General features: G+C 44.4%; 1 protein-coding gene across 2 annotated transcripts; it reads left to right on the top strand.

Moving 5' to 3' along the window:
- LOC311138995 (retinoblastoma-binding protein 5) lies at nt 1–11,819 on the top strand. 2 transcript variants are annotated; one of them, XM_084173816.1, is made up of 14 exons: nt 1–383; nt 810–835; nt 1,115–1,287; nt 1,655–1,795; nt 2,141–2,303; nt 3,789–3,898; nt 4,088–4,207; nt 4,303–4,456; nt 4,668–4,739; nt 5,036–5,153; nt 5,336–5,405; nt 5,540–5,781; nt 5,870–6,091; nt 11,157–11,819. In XM_084173816.1, exons 1-14 carry the CDS (start codon nt 365–367, stop codon nt 11,207–11,209), a joined length of 1,683 nt encoding a protein of 560 aa, XP_084029942.1. In that variant the 5' UTR covers nt 1–364; the 3' UTR covers nt 11,210–11,819. The 2 variants fall into 2 exon arrangements, with proteins under 2 accessions (XP_084029942.1, XP_084029943.1); XM_084173817.1 differs by having other exon boundaries at nt 6–383; nt 5,870–5,947.
- Nucleotides 11,820–13,301: the final 1,482 nt, after the last annotated feature.

Here is a 13,301-nt window from a genome sequence, read left to right as displayed (position 1 = left end):
AATGTGTAGTGCAGTTGCCTGCTAAAACATGGGCACGAGCGAAACTGTGTCGGCCTTGATGGAGGATGTTATGAATTAACTAACTTACACGTTTATATATTCAGATTTGGAATAAGTATCTGAAATCATACGTACAAAAATCAAAAACATAATTGTTTACTTTGAACATACGATAAAATGAATAAAATCCGTATAGATTTTTATTTGGGCAGTTTCAACATCACTTTGTTTGGGGTCCTTCGTTAGCTAGGCGCCAGTCACGCTCTTGTTATCAACAGAGCTACATAGCTAAACGGCTGTGTTTTGGATAAATCGTCTGGAAGACTGTTTATTTTGATATTCGTGTTATCAGAATTGTTCAGCGATGAATTTAGAGTTGCTCGGTAAGGGTCATTTATAATTCTTCAATCATTTATTGGGTGCAGGACCGCACGTAAACTAGGATATCGTAGCTAGGCAGCACTAGCATGCTAATTAACGAACGCCAAACGCTATACAAAGGCAGTCTGAGTATAAGTAGTGATAAATCAAATATATTTATTTATATTGTGTTAATCGTACGTTTTAACTACAAGGTGAAATCACACAGCACATAGCAGGCAACTACTACTATTAGACGTTAGCCATTGGCAAATGAACGATCTTCGTATGTATGGTACTGTCGTTTGGACGCGGAGGATGTAAACAGTCCGTAACGTTAGCTAGCCTGTGGATTGTGTGATCTTCCAGCTGTTATATTACCTAAATCAGTCTAGATGTACTAGAGACCTAACCACATGCTAACCACATTCTTTTTTCTTCTTCTATAGAGTCGTTCGGGCAGAACTATCCAGAGGTAAGTCATTCCAATCTTGTTCTACCTGTTACTTGTCTTTTACATTTGAGTCATTTAGCAGACGCTCTTATCCAGAGCGACTTCCAGTATTGAGTACATACATTTTCGTACTTTTTTCATACTTTCATACTTGTCAACACGTCTCTCTCACACACCCCTCTCCCACACAGACAGTGGATGGCTATGCCTTAATGCTTACTCAAGTCCTTAGAATAGAACATTGATTTATACATCTGTGTCTGTGAGTGTCTTCACATACAGTTGCTATCTCATTGACAGGAGGCAGATGGCACTCTGGACTGTATCAGTATGGCTCTCACATGCACCTTTAACCGCTGGGGCACACTTCTGGCGGTGGGTTGCAACGACGGACGCATCGTCATTTGGGACTTCCTGACACGGGGCATCGCCAAGATCATCAGCGCTCACATTCATCCAGTCTGCTCACTATGGTGAGAAAGCAAACCACGGTCACAAGAAAGGGAAAACGCCAGCACACCAGGGTTGGAGTTAATTCCAATCAATTCAGGAAGTACATTGAAATTCCAATTCTCTTCAATGCTTTTCAATTAGGAAGAGTTGGAATTGCAATTTGGTTTACCTCATGAATTGATTGCAATTGAAATGGAATTGACCCCAACACTGTAGCACACACACTGTTCAGAATCAGCAAACTATGCTCGAATGTTCTTCTTTTATTTACTCATAAACCCATCATTTGGGCCTGGAGCCCTTGTCAAAAGGTGTTGATTGTGGTGTATTGTTTTGAGTGTGGTTCTGAATCTTAACTATCCTAAACCTTTCCCTGTGTGTCTGCAGTTGGAGTCGAGACGGTCACAAGCTGGTGAGTGCGTCTACAGATAACATAGTGTCGCTATGGGACGTCCTGACGGGAGACTGTGACCAGAGGTTCCGTTTCCCCTCGCCCATCCTCAAACTGCAGTACCACCCCAGAGACCTGTGAGTTTATATCTATATCCAACTCATCCTATACCGCAGCCTGGTCTTATCCTTTCTAACTCATTATAACTCCTGACCTCATCCATTGAACTACAGTTAGTACCACCGATCCCACCCACCTGGGAGGATATCTATACCCCAGCTCAATAAATACCTCGACCTTAGCTCAGCCTACACCTCAGCCTCTTATGTTTCCTAATTGATTGTCACTCCTAACATCAACCCTTAAACTGCGGTACCACTTCACAGACCTTTGAGTATGTATCTGATATGGAATAATGGAATATCTGTGTGGAAAAATATGGAAATCCCCCCCTTTAAATCCCAATCTATCCCGTGTTTCAGTGACAAGGTCCTGGTGTGTCCTATGAAGTCAGCTCCGGTGCTGCTGACCCTGTCCGACTCTAAACACGTGGTTCTGCCCGTGGATGACGACTCTGACCTGAACGTGGTGGCGGCATTCGACCGAAGGGGGGAGTACATCTACACCGGCAACGCCAAGGGAAAGGTCAGAGGTCACTGGGGCCTGGGATGATTTATTTGTGCCTCAGACGATTTGCAATATTCTTTATCTATTTAGGACTTTGTAGGTTGTACAGTGCATTCCGAAAGTATTCAGACCCCTTGACTTTTTCCCCATTTTGTTACGTTACAGCCTTATTCTAAAATGGATTACATTGTCCCCCACCCCCACCTCACCTCACCTCACCTCACCTCATCAAGCTACACACAATACTCAATAATGACAAAGCAAAAACTGGTTTTTAGAAACCTTTGGCAGCGATTACAGCCTCGAGTCTTCTTGGGTATGACGCTACAAGCTTGGCACACCTATATTTGGGGAGTTTCTCCCATTCTTCTCTGCAGATCCTCTCAAGCTCTGTCAGGTTGGATGGGGAGCATCGCTGCACAGCAATTTTCAGGTCACTCCAGAGATGTTTGATCTGGTTCAAGTCCGGCCTCTGGCTGGGCCTCTCAAGGACAATCAGAGATTTGTCCCAAAGCCACTCCCGCGTTGTCTTGGCTGTGTGCTTAGGGTCGTTGTCCTGTTGAAAGGTGAACCTTCACCCCAGTCTGAGGTCCTGTGCACTCTGGAGCAGGTTGTCATCAAGGATCTCTGTACTTTGCTCCGTTCATCTTTGTCTCCCAGTCCCTGCCGTCCTTTAGGGGCCTTTTGGCAAACTCATGTGCCTTTTACTAAGGAGTGACTTCCGTCTGGCCACTCTACCATAAAGGCCTGATTAGTGGAGTGCTGCAGAGATGGTTGTCCTTCTGGAAGGTTCTCCCATCTCCACAGACGAACTCTGGAGCGCTGTCAGTGTGACCATCAGGTTCTTGATCACCTCCCTGACCAAGGCCCTGCTCCCCCGATTGCTCAGTTTGGCCGGGCGTCCAGCTCTAGTCTTGGTGGTTTGAAACTTCTTCCATTTAAGAATGATGGAGGCCACTGTGTTCTTGGGGACCTTCAATGCTGCAGCATTTTTTGGTACCCTTCCCCAGATCTGTGCCTTGACACAATCCTGTCTCGGAGCTCTATGGACAATTCCTTCAACCTCATGTCTTCGTTTTTGCTCTGACATGCACTGTCAACTGTGGGACCTTATATAGACAGGTGTGTGCCTTTCCAAATCATGTCCAATTAATGGGATTGACCACAGGTGGACTCCAATCAAGTTGTAGAAGCATCTCAAGGATGATCAATGGAAACAGGATGCACCTGAACTCAATTTCGAGTCTCATAGCAAATGGTCTGAATACTTATGTGAATAAGGTATTTCTGTTTTTTGCAATACATTTGCAAACATTTCTTAACCTGTTTTCGCTTTGTCATTATGGGGTATTTTGTGTGGATTGATACAAAAAAAGAAGATTTAATTCATTTTTGAATAAGGCTGTAACGTAACAAAATGTGGAAAAAGTCAAGGGGTCTGAATACTTTCCAAATGTATTATATAAGTGTGTGATGATTGTTCTCACTGATGTGACCCTGCAGATTCTGGTGCTGAACACGGACACACAGGATCTGGTGGCATCGTTTCGGGTGACGACAGGGACCAGCAACACCACAGCCATCAAGTCCATAGAGTTTGCACGCAAGGGCAGGTGAGAGGACTTAGAGGGAACCAATCAGCGTGTGTTGGTGAAGGCTGAAAGGCAATAGGACTGTGTTTGTGTGGAAAATCATTCTGGTGCTTAGAAGGTTGTTGTGTGCCTCTTATGGAGAATAGTTAATAGTTCCATCAAATGACTGATCATGATCCACTCTGTCCTCTCTTCTCCTCCTCCCTCCAGTTGTTTCCTCATCAACACAGCAGACAGAATCATCAGGGTGTATGACGGGAGGGAGATTCTCACATGTGGGAGAGACGGGGAGCCAGAGCCAATGCAGAAATTACAGGACCTGGTCAACAGGTGAACACACACCACACACATGCACACGTTGATACATCGCTCTCCTCTTCTCTTTCCCTCTCATCACTCCTTCTCTCCTTCCCCTCTCTCTGTAGGACTCCCTGGAAGCGGTGTTGTTTCTCTGGGGATGGGGAGTACATTGTGGCTGGTTCAGCCCGGCAGCATGCTCTGTACATCTGGGAGAAGAGCATCGGTAACCTGGTGAAGATCCTCCATGGAACCAGAGGAGAACTCCTGCTGGATGTGGCCGTAAGGAACCACCCAAAACCTTTCTTATTCTAGCCCTCTTCCTCTCACTAGCTAATTCTCTGGAGTTATCTATTTTTTGCCTCATTTCTGGAGGATGTGGTGCCTCTGTTTTGAATTGTCTGGACTGGAGATTCACAGAATTAACAGTAACTCATTGTGCTGATGAACTTTGAACTAACCTTGTCCTGACCTATGAACCTGACCTCTGCAGTGGCACCCTGTGCGGCCTATCATCGCCTCCATTTCCAGCGGAGTGGTGTCCATCTGGGCTCAGAACCAAGTGGTGAGTGACACACAATACAGGTTTTACCTGAGTTCTTCACCCTGGAACTGGTCTTGGTGCTGGACCTTCTGTGATTTGGCTACCTAGGTTTTGATTTCAGAGAGTGATCCCACTGCCTTTGCAAGACAACGATGAAGCAATGTTGAATGCAGAATCATTCACGAGTCCACAAGATTCCACATATTACCAGAATTATAAACAACAACTATGTGTTCTGATGAGGATTGATGTTATTGTTGTGAATCTGATGGAATGGGTTAGTTAATTAACTCAACGCTATGTGTTTCTATGTTCAGGAAAACTGGAGTGCGTTCGCCCCAGACTTCAAGGAGCTGGATGAGAACGTGGAGTACGAGGAGAGAGAGTCTGAGTTTGACATAGAGGATGAGGATAAAAGTGAACCTGAACAGACAGGTAGACGTGCATGCACACGCACACACACGGGCACACACACACACAGGCACGCACACACACACACACAGGCACGCACAGGCACACACACGCACACACAGGCACACACACACACACAGGCACGCACACACAGGCATATCCATGCATTGCGACTAGTCAGGGACTGATTTGTGTGTGCGTCTCAGGTGCTGATGCTGCGGAGGATGAGGAGGTGGATGTGACCTCTGTTGACCCCATCGTAGCATTCTGTAGCAGGTAAGTGTGTTTGATGATGAAGGTAGACAGGTGTTTCGATGGGGACAGCCTTATAGGCATTGCAATTGAATAGAAGTCTAATAGTAATACAATGATAATATTGATTGTGGTCTCTGATTCCCCCCCTGTGTTAGTGATGAGGAGCTGGAGGACTTCAAGGCCCTGCTCTACCTGCCCATCGCTCCAGAGGTAGAGGACCCTGAGGAGAATCCATTTGGTCCCCCTCCGGATGCAGCCGGCCAGACCACCCCCGCAGAAGATGGTTCAGCCCACACAGGGAGCGGGGACAAGAAGCGCCAGCCGTCCTCAGAGGGAGCTCCGCCCAAAAAGAAGGCTCGTACCACCACCATCGAACTACAGGGGGTGCCTAGTGATGGTGAGAGTCAGAGTAACACACAATATGAACACTTTACTTTTTAATCATGAAATAGTACCCTGACCTGTGTATTCTCCCCCTATCCAAGAGGTGCACCCCTTACTGGGGGTGAAGGGAGACAGCAAGTCCAAGAAGAAGACGGCAGGGCGGCCAAAAGGCTCCAAAGGTAAAGAGAAAGACTTTCCCTTCAGGCCCAAACCCTACAGGGGGGACAGGGTCTACCCTGACGGAGCGGTAGCGGGAGGAGGAGCAGGAGGAGGAGGAGGAGGAGGGATGAAGGGCAGAGCGGAGGGGGGCCTGACTGCAGCAGGTAAGCATGCAATATGATATGACGCCACCATGGGGAGCCATGTTAATCCTGCTAGCTACGACGCTTCACCAGCCCGCTGCTCCCCCGGCCCACCCCACAAACAGACATTGACCCCAAAACCGACCCCCAACCCCTGCCCACCACAGCCTCACAACCCCCCCTCTAACTGCTGATTGGGAACTGATTCTGGGCCAGAATAATAACAAAAAAATCCCATCAAGAGAGACTCTCCCCGCAGTGAGGCGAGAGGGTTAGTTTTGATTCTAGCTTCCTGGTTGTTGGGTTGGTTTGGTTTCCAACATGACCGCCGGCCGGCTAGCTGGCTCTCTCCTGACCTGAGGCTGGTTTGTCTACTTGCTGCTTAGCCTTTCACCCTCCAGCTCCGCTCCGCTCCTGCCTCGCTCTCACCTGGGCTTGTGTGTCTGTAGGTTTGTGTCTTTGAGTGTGTGTCTCTGTGTTTGGGTGTTTGTATATGTTGTGTATAATTGTGGAATCAAGTTGTCTGCTTAAAGATTAGTGATGTTTGCTGTGCTTCGTTTTTAACAACTTTCAAATCATCCAGCCGGACCACAATGCAAGACACTGAGAGAGGAGCAAAACTGAGCCGCCATAGGCTGTGCTCAAAGGTCTACTCATGTTTATTTTACCCCCTTTTTCTCCCCAATTTCGATCTTGTCTCATCGCTGCAACTTCCCAGCGGGCTTGGGAGAGACTAAGGTGGATTCATGCGTCCTCCGAAACATGACCTGCCTAATCGCTCTCCTTAACACCCGCCAGCTTCACCCGGAAGCCAGCCGCACTGTGTCGGAGGAAACACTGTTCAACTGGCGACCAGGGTCAGCCTGCAGGCACCTGGCCCGCCACAAGGAGTCGCTAGAGCGCGATGAGCCAAGTAAAGCCCCCCCCCCCCCCGGCCAAACCCTCCCCTAACCCGGAAGACGCTGGGCCAATTGTGCGCCGTCCTATGGGACTCCCGGCCACGGCCGGTTGTGGCACAGCCCGGGAATGAACCCGGGTCTGTACGAGCGCCTCTAGCACTGCGATGCAGTGCCTTAGACCGCTGCGCCACTCGGGAGGCCTGATCTACTCATTTTTGATTGATCAAACACCTAATGCATTGCTGTCCATCATGACCTTGACACCAGGGCTGTTCCACCTCAAAAAGCGCAAGAAAGAGGAATTCGACACCCACCATCTGATTGTTCTGAAATCGTTTCCCCTGTTAGAAATAGATAAGATTAGCATTCCTGTAGCATTATTTTGTTGAAATATAATTTGAAATCTGAGAAATTAAGCTAATTGATTGCATCCAAATTGCCCATTTTTAATTTATAGGATTCATATAATATTCAATAACTATATTACATAACATCCGATTTGGACCGAACATTTTGCTAACAATGAGTTAGACATGAGGAATCCAAAGGAATGGTCAAAAGCCACCCACGAACCCCCCACATCCCACACTAATCCCACCCCACCAATGAGTATATAGTATTAGTTCTCTGTGTCTGACAAGTAGTATGGAGCTGCGGCTCTGAGTATTGTTTCTTCATCTTATGTAATGTATTCCCAGTAAATTTGGTGATGTTCTTTTTCCCCAGTTCAGAGAAATTAGTCATTGAAGTTGTTAGGTTTATGTCCCATCCTACATCTAGATATTATCAGATTCTGACCACTAGGTGAAACATGTTTGAACATTCCCCCCTCAATGTTGAAGGAATAGTTCATCCAAATTACACAATGACATTGGCTTCCTTAGCCTGTAAGCAGTCTATTGACAAGGTATGACAGCAACCCATGCATTGGTTTTGTTGGCCACTTTTTCAAATATTTTTTTTTTTGCATCTAATGCAAGTCAATGGAACCTATATTAGCATTTTTACGCTTCATGTTTAAATCATCCTGAAGTCTCTAAAATGGATTGTGTAACTCAATACTGTTACTTATAGATGATTTGGATATGAAGCGCAAAAATGCTAATATAGGTACCATTGACCTACATTGGATTTGTGCCACAAATGCTAAAACATTAGCATTTGAAACAGTGGCCAGGTAAACAGAACCAAAGCATGGGTTCTTTGGTTGCTGCCATACCTTGTCCATAGACTGCTGACTCTTCAGCTCCGCTATACGCATTGCTTTGCCTTACCATCAGTGTCATGTCAATGTAACGTTTTTCCTGCTATACAGAGCAGAGGGGGAGGAGCTTCTTTATTCTATTTTGCTTAATATTGTACCATATTCATCAATTATACCTAAGTACATTAGCTTTTGTCCAGTTTTTCTCAAGTACTCATTAAATTGGTGCCATCCTCTAATTTCACAAGTTGCTTTTGTTTTACGTTGTGAACCTAGCTTGTCAATGTAGCTAGCTAGTAGCAGTAGTAGTAGCTTCTTGACTTCATACATCTTAGTACAATAACCAGTGGTGTATAGTCAAGGCCATATGCAACCAAAATCAACTTTATTTCTCATTATTTCAATTCAAAGATAGAATGAACACGCATGTCAGCCATCAAGAATTGAACGTTGGCGATTCTTGAGCTTGGACGCTGCCTTGGACGTGACGCAACGCGAGCGCACCACGGGCAGTGAAGAAGCTTTCAATGAAGCATTTCCTCAACGGCTGATAGCAATGCCAGATGGCTGATAGCTATAGTGTAGCAGGGTAAATTGGGTGAACTATCCCTTTAACATTGAGGGGTGGGGGAGTCTTTAAAAAGAAAATAACCTAATAGCAGAAACAGCACTATCTAGTGGTCAGACCTGGTATTATCAGGACATAGGATGGGACATAAACCTAACAACTTCAATGACTAATTTCTCTGAACTGTGGAAGAAAAAAAACATCCACTAAATTCACTGAGAATACATTACATAGGATGAAGAAACAATACTCCGATCCGCAGCTCTATACTACTTGTCAGACATAGGGAACTGATACTGAATATTCGTTGTTGGATTGGGATTAGTGTGGGGGTCCGTGGGTGGCATTTGACTATTTCTTTGGATTCCTCGTGTTTTACTCATTTACCACGTTTCCATCCAGTTTTTACGAGCAAAGTCATATCGTATTAAAAATAAATAAAAATCGACATGGTGGGATCTTTTTGTCTGTAAAAATAATTATGCGAGAAATGGCGGTGGAAATGCCTTTATACGCAAATATTGATTTAATAACCGTCATATCGAAGTAAACTTGGAGTCACGCGATTTTATGGTGTGTGGTCCTCCCACTACGACTCGGGAAATCATGCAGTTTATTAGACTACAGATTAAATAAGTTATGATGAACTCACAGGATGGTGAAAGTGCATGGAAGATCTTGATGCTCCTTTCCAATAAATATTGAGGGTCTTATTCTGGTGACATGATGATCGATGCTTGACTGCCTTTGACAAATAAAAATATTCTCGCTCGTATCTGTAATAATCTCATCATGTAGACTAGCCTACACGCACAGCCTACCCGCAAGCTTTTGGCTAGAGCGCACGTGCCGAGACCAGAGTTGGGACATTTGCTATTTAACCCAACAGTTTTTGTGACAAAACTATTGGTAGAGTTGAAATGCGATGGAAACACAGTGAACTTTAGATTTGTATTATACTTATAAAAGTACATTTTGTGTTACCTACGTTGTCACACATTGATTATTTTTACCTGCAACAAGTCCGTTTGGTGGAAACGCACCACTTTTTCTTTGTGGATTTTAGAATATTCGCATGAAAATATGTCGCCAATGGAAACCAAGCTAGTGTTGGAAAAAAGTTTGGTCCATATCGCATGTAAGGTACTATATTTATTGAATATTATGTGAATGCTATGAATTAAAATTGTTAATTTGGGTGCAATCAATTTGCTTAATTTCTCAGAGATCAAATTATATTTCAACAAAATAAGGTTGCAGGAATGGTAATCTTATCTGTTTCGAACTACAGAAATGATTTTCAGAACAATCTGAGATGGTGGGTGTCATGGTTTTCTAAAATGACATGGAATGACCCACCAGGCTATGCATCGTGATTTAAAAGGAGAAATTGACTGTATGCTGTTGGACAGTAAGGGAATTTCTTATTTTTAATCACATTTTACTTTCCAATGCACCGCCCACCTCTCTTTTCAAGTTGCATTTAAAAAAAAATGATTATGCTAAGAGCCATGATATACCTGAAATGCCTCTGTATTGAATTCAGTGTTTAGTTCATGTTGACCGACAATACTGTCTGCTCTGGGGAAAGTTTGAAATTCATCTTGATGCACAAAAATTTCTGTACCTGGTAAGATGGGCAACATTTAATGTGTTCAAGGACATAATCTCAGTGTATCTCAGACGAGGTATGTTGTGAGTTATAATAATAGATTTGTTGTATATAGCGCTTTTCATTACAAAGACAATCTCAAAGACTCTGTAAAAATGAACAAAACAAATGTAGAGATCTGGAAGGTCTTGGGCAATGGTCTTTCATAGCTTCAGATGATAAGGTGTTGTTTAGCCAGGCAGTTCAGAAAGGCTGGGCAGTAGCTTAATCGGAGGGAGCATCGATGGCACAGAGAGAGCAGTGTCGTTCAGTTACTTAGACAGGCCCGTAGCTCTTCATCAAGTACCTCGTTCATTTCTCCTCTGTAGGTAGGCTGGACAGTCCGCTACTAAAGTGTAGCACCCACCTGGGTAATGCTTCGGCAGCTATAAGCGCCAGAAAGACCACCGCACCTTGGCAGTAGTCAGCAAACAGTCCCCTATGAGGTGGGCCTCTCTCAACCCCTCAAACTGTTGTCCACATCGTTCATGCAACCAGGGCAGGTGGAAAAGCTGGTGCTGGTGCATCATTCAAATGGCTAGCCAAGCCAAACAAACTGACACCAAATATTATAGCTCAGAAACACTCAAGAAGTAATGGAAAGCAAAAAGTTGGTATAAAAACATTCTTGAAAAACATATTTAGAGATATATATATATAGGAGCTCTCTGCCTAGGCTTCCTTACGGTGCCATGGCAACCATGTAAGTATTCTATTCATGGAGTTCTCTATTCTGTGTGATATTCTTGGTGTCTTTCCAACAGGGAGCCTGGTTTCACAGTCCTACAAGCAGCATGATATCGGGGGACTGGACTGAGCCAGCACCATCATCATCGCCCCCTGTGGTTCTGGAGGGGGAAGGACAGGCCTGTTTTTACACTCCTAAAATCAATACTCTTTTTGTGACATCACTCAAGACTGTCATTATGACATCACCCCCTCACCACAACCCCAAAAGACTCTCATTATGACATCACAGCCTTCTATCGCTCAGGCTGTTGACTTTCCCAACCGGCTGTCTCTCTCTATCCTCTCTCTGTGCTGCTATGGGTACCTGGATTATCTCCCTCCTATCAAAGACTGCTGTATGTGACCTGATGATGTCACAAGTTTTAGGTGAGAGTTCTGACTGGGAACTCCTGCAATGTGGCAGATTCACACTTTCTCATTTTCACATGTTTTGGATGAGTAACAAACAAACTAAGAGAAGAGGGAAGCAACAGTCTATAATAGTATAGGATCACCTCTCTTCTCTCCTTCTCTGTCTGTCTTTTTCTCTGTAGGATGACTGATGTACAGATACAATACAGGAGTTATTACATGGAGTGTGTCCCAACTGGTCTGCTTTTAACTCCGTTTCTGGACATATTGTCTTTTTGTGTTTTTTTTATTAATACATGTTATTAAACCATTTAGATTTTTGTTGACTCGACCACTGTGTTATTGAGTCCTCCTGACTTTTTATTTAGTTTTATTTGTTTATTGTCTGTGGAAGAACAATCTCTCACTCTGCTTATTCCCCCCCAGGCAAACCCAATGAACCTGTCTCTACAGTTACAACACATATGGTAGTATCCTCTCCACCAATCTAAAGCAGGTCATGCACCATTTTCTAACCGATAGAATGCTATGACAGGTTTGTGGCACAAGATGGCGCTGCTATAACACCAATCCCCCAGCAGGACGGTGCCTGGTGAGATACAGCCTCACTCACTGCCTGGTAGAGCTAGATTGTGATAATGAAGAGCTTTTCCCTGTCATTGGATTCCATTTTGTGCTTCTGCACAGTTGGGTTCCATTTTGCCTTTATTTTGTAAAGGAACCGATTAGGAACAAGAGGATTCACACAGGTAAATAATACAGAGTATGGAACTGATGATTGCGGTCATCCAGTCAGTTAATATATGCCCCTATACCCACTGCAAATGTACAGTGTTTTTTTGTTTTTTTAAGAAACAAACGTTGAGAGAAATATGGATTGAGAGCAGAGAAAAGACACCACATAACAGCCAACTGGCCAGTTAGACCTTTCCAGTCCCTGTGTGTGCATTGCTTATCTGGTAGAGTGGACCAATGTTCAGAGTGTTGCAGGTGGAAATGTACCATAGGCCTATAGGAAAGATTACAGATGGGTCTGACTGTCTCTGTCTATGTGTGTCTGTGGACAGCTGTTCACCCTCATAGGCTGTCAGGGTAATAAAGGAATTAGTATGGGCAGAAGAAGGTGCGTCTCCTCAGCATGGCTGACTGGCTCATCATTCACACTGGTTATATAAGACCAAGCTCATTAGACGATTGGCCAGACGTGGTATCGCATGTTGTCGTTGTGGTGATGGGTGGGTGCTGCTGCTGACGACATGAGTTTGGAGTCAGACCAGGGACAGGATAGAAGTATTTAAACCAGGAAGTCACATTCAGATCAACGTCTGAGTCTCGAATGACATCATATGCTACGGTGGCCCATAGAATGTACTACTTTGGTTTTGAGCAGAGTGTTTGTAGTATTCTGTAGTGCATTTATATGTGAAATGTAGTGTTATTTTAGGTTTGTTTAAATTTCCAAGGGTGTTAAGTATTTACTGTAAATCCTTCCAGATATCAGATCATCATAGTGAGTGAGGACTGACCATCAAGTTATAATAATCAAAACGGGTTTATTAGCTAGCCTGTTGTCACATGACATGAACTACAGAGGACCCAGAGGATCAACATTGACCATATTGATTTGGTGGAATGGGTCCCTCTACTTGTCTCGTTTTAGTTATGCACACACTGATGGGAAAGAAGTTGACAGGTGGAACCAAATTCCTGGGAGGCCAGGTTGTGTTCAGCCATCTTGTTTCTTCAGATCAGTTAGGTCCAGGTAGGACAGCTCAGAGTGGAGGATCACATGTTCAAGGATGTGGAAA

This window comes from Coregonus lavaretus, assembly GCF_964263955.1.
Source record: "Coregonus lavaretus genome assembly, chromosome: 12".
In the NCBI taxonomy this organism is placed as follows: Eukaryota; Metazoa; Chordata; class Actinopteri; order Salmoniformes; family Salmonidae; genus Coregonus; species Coregonus lavaretus.
The sequence above is the reverse complement of the archived record's forward strand: the minus strand, read 5'-3'. Positions and strand labels throughout refer to the sequence as shown.

What these genes read in the sequence shown, in the direction of transcription:
- LOC311138995 (XM_084173816.1), top strand. An exon ending in AACTCCTGCTGGATGTGGCC is followed by an intron (nt 4,457 to 4,667) that starts GTAAGGAACCAC and finishes TGACCTCTGCAG; the next exon opens with TGGCACCCTGTGCGGCCTAT. An exon ending in AAGTGAACCTGAACAGACAG is followed by an intron (nt 5,154 to 5,335) that starts GTAGACGTGCAT and finishes TGTGCGTCTCAG; the next exon opens with GTGCTGATGCTGCGGAGGAT.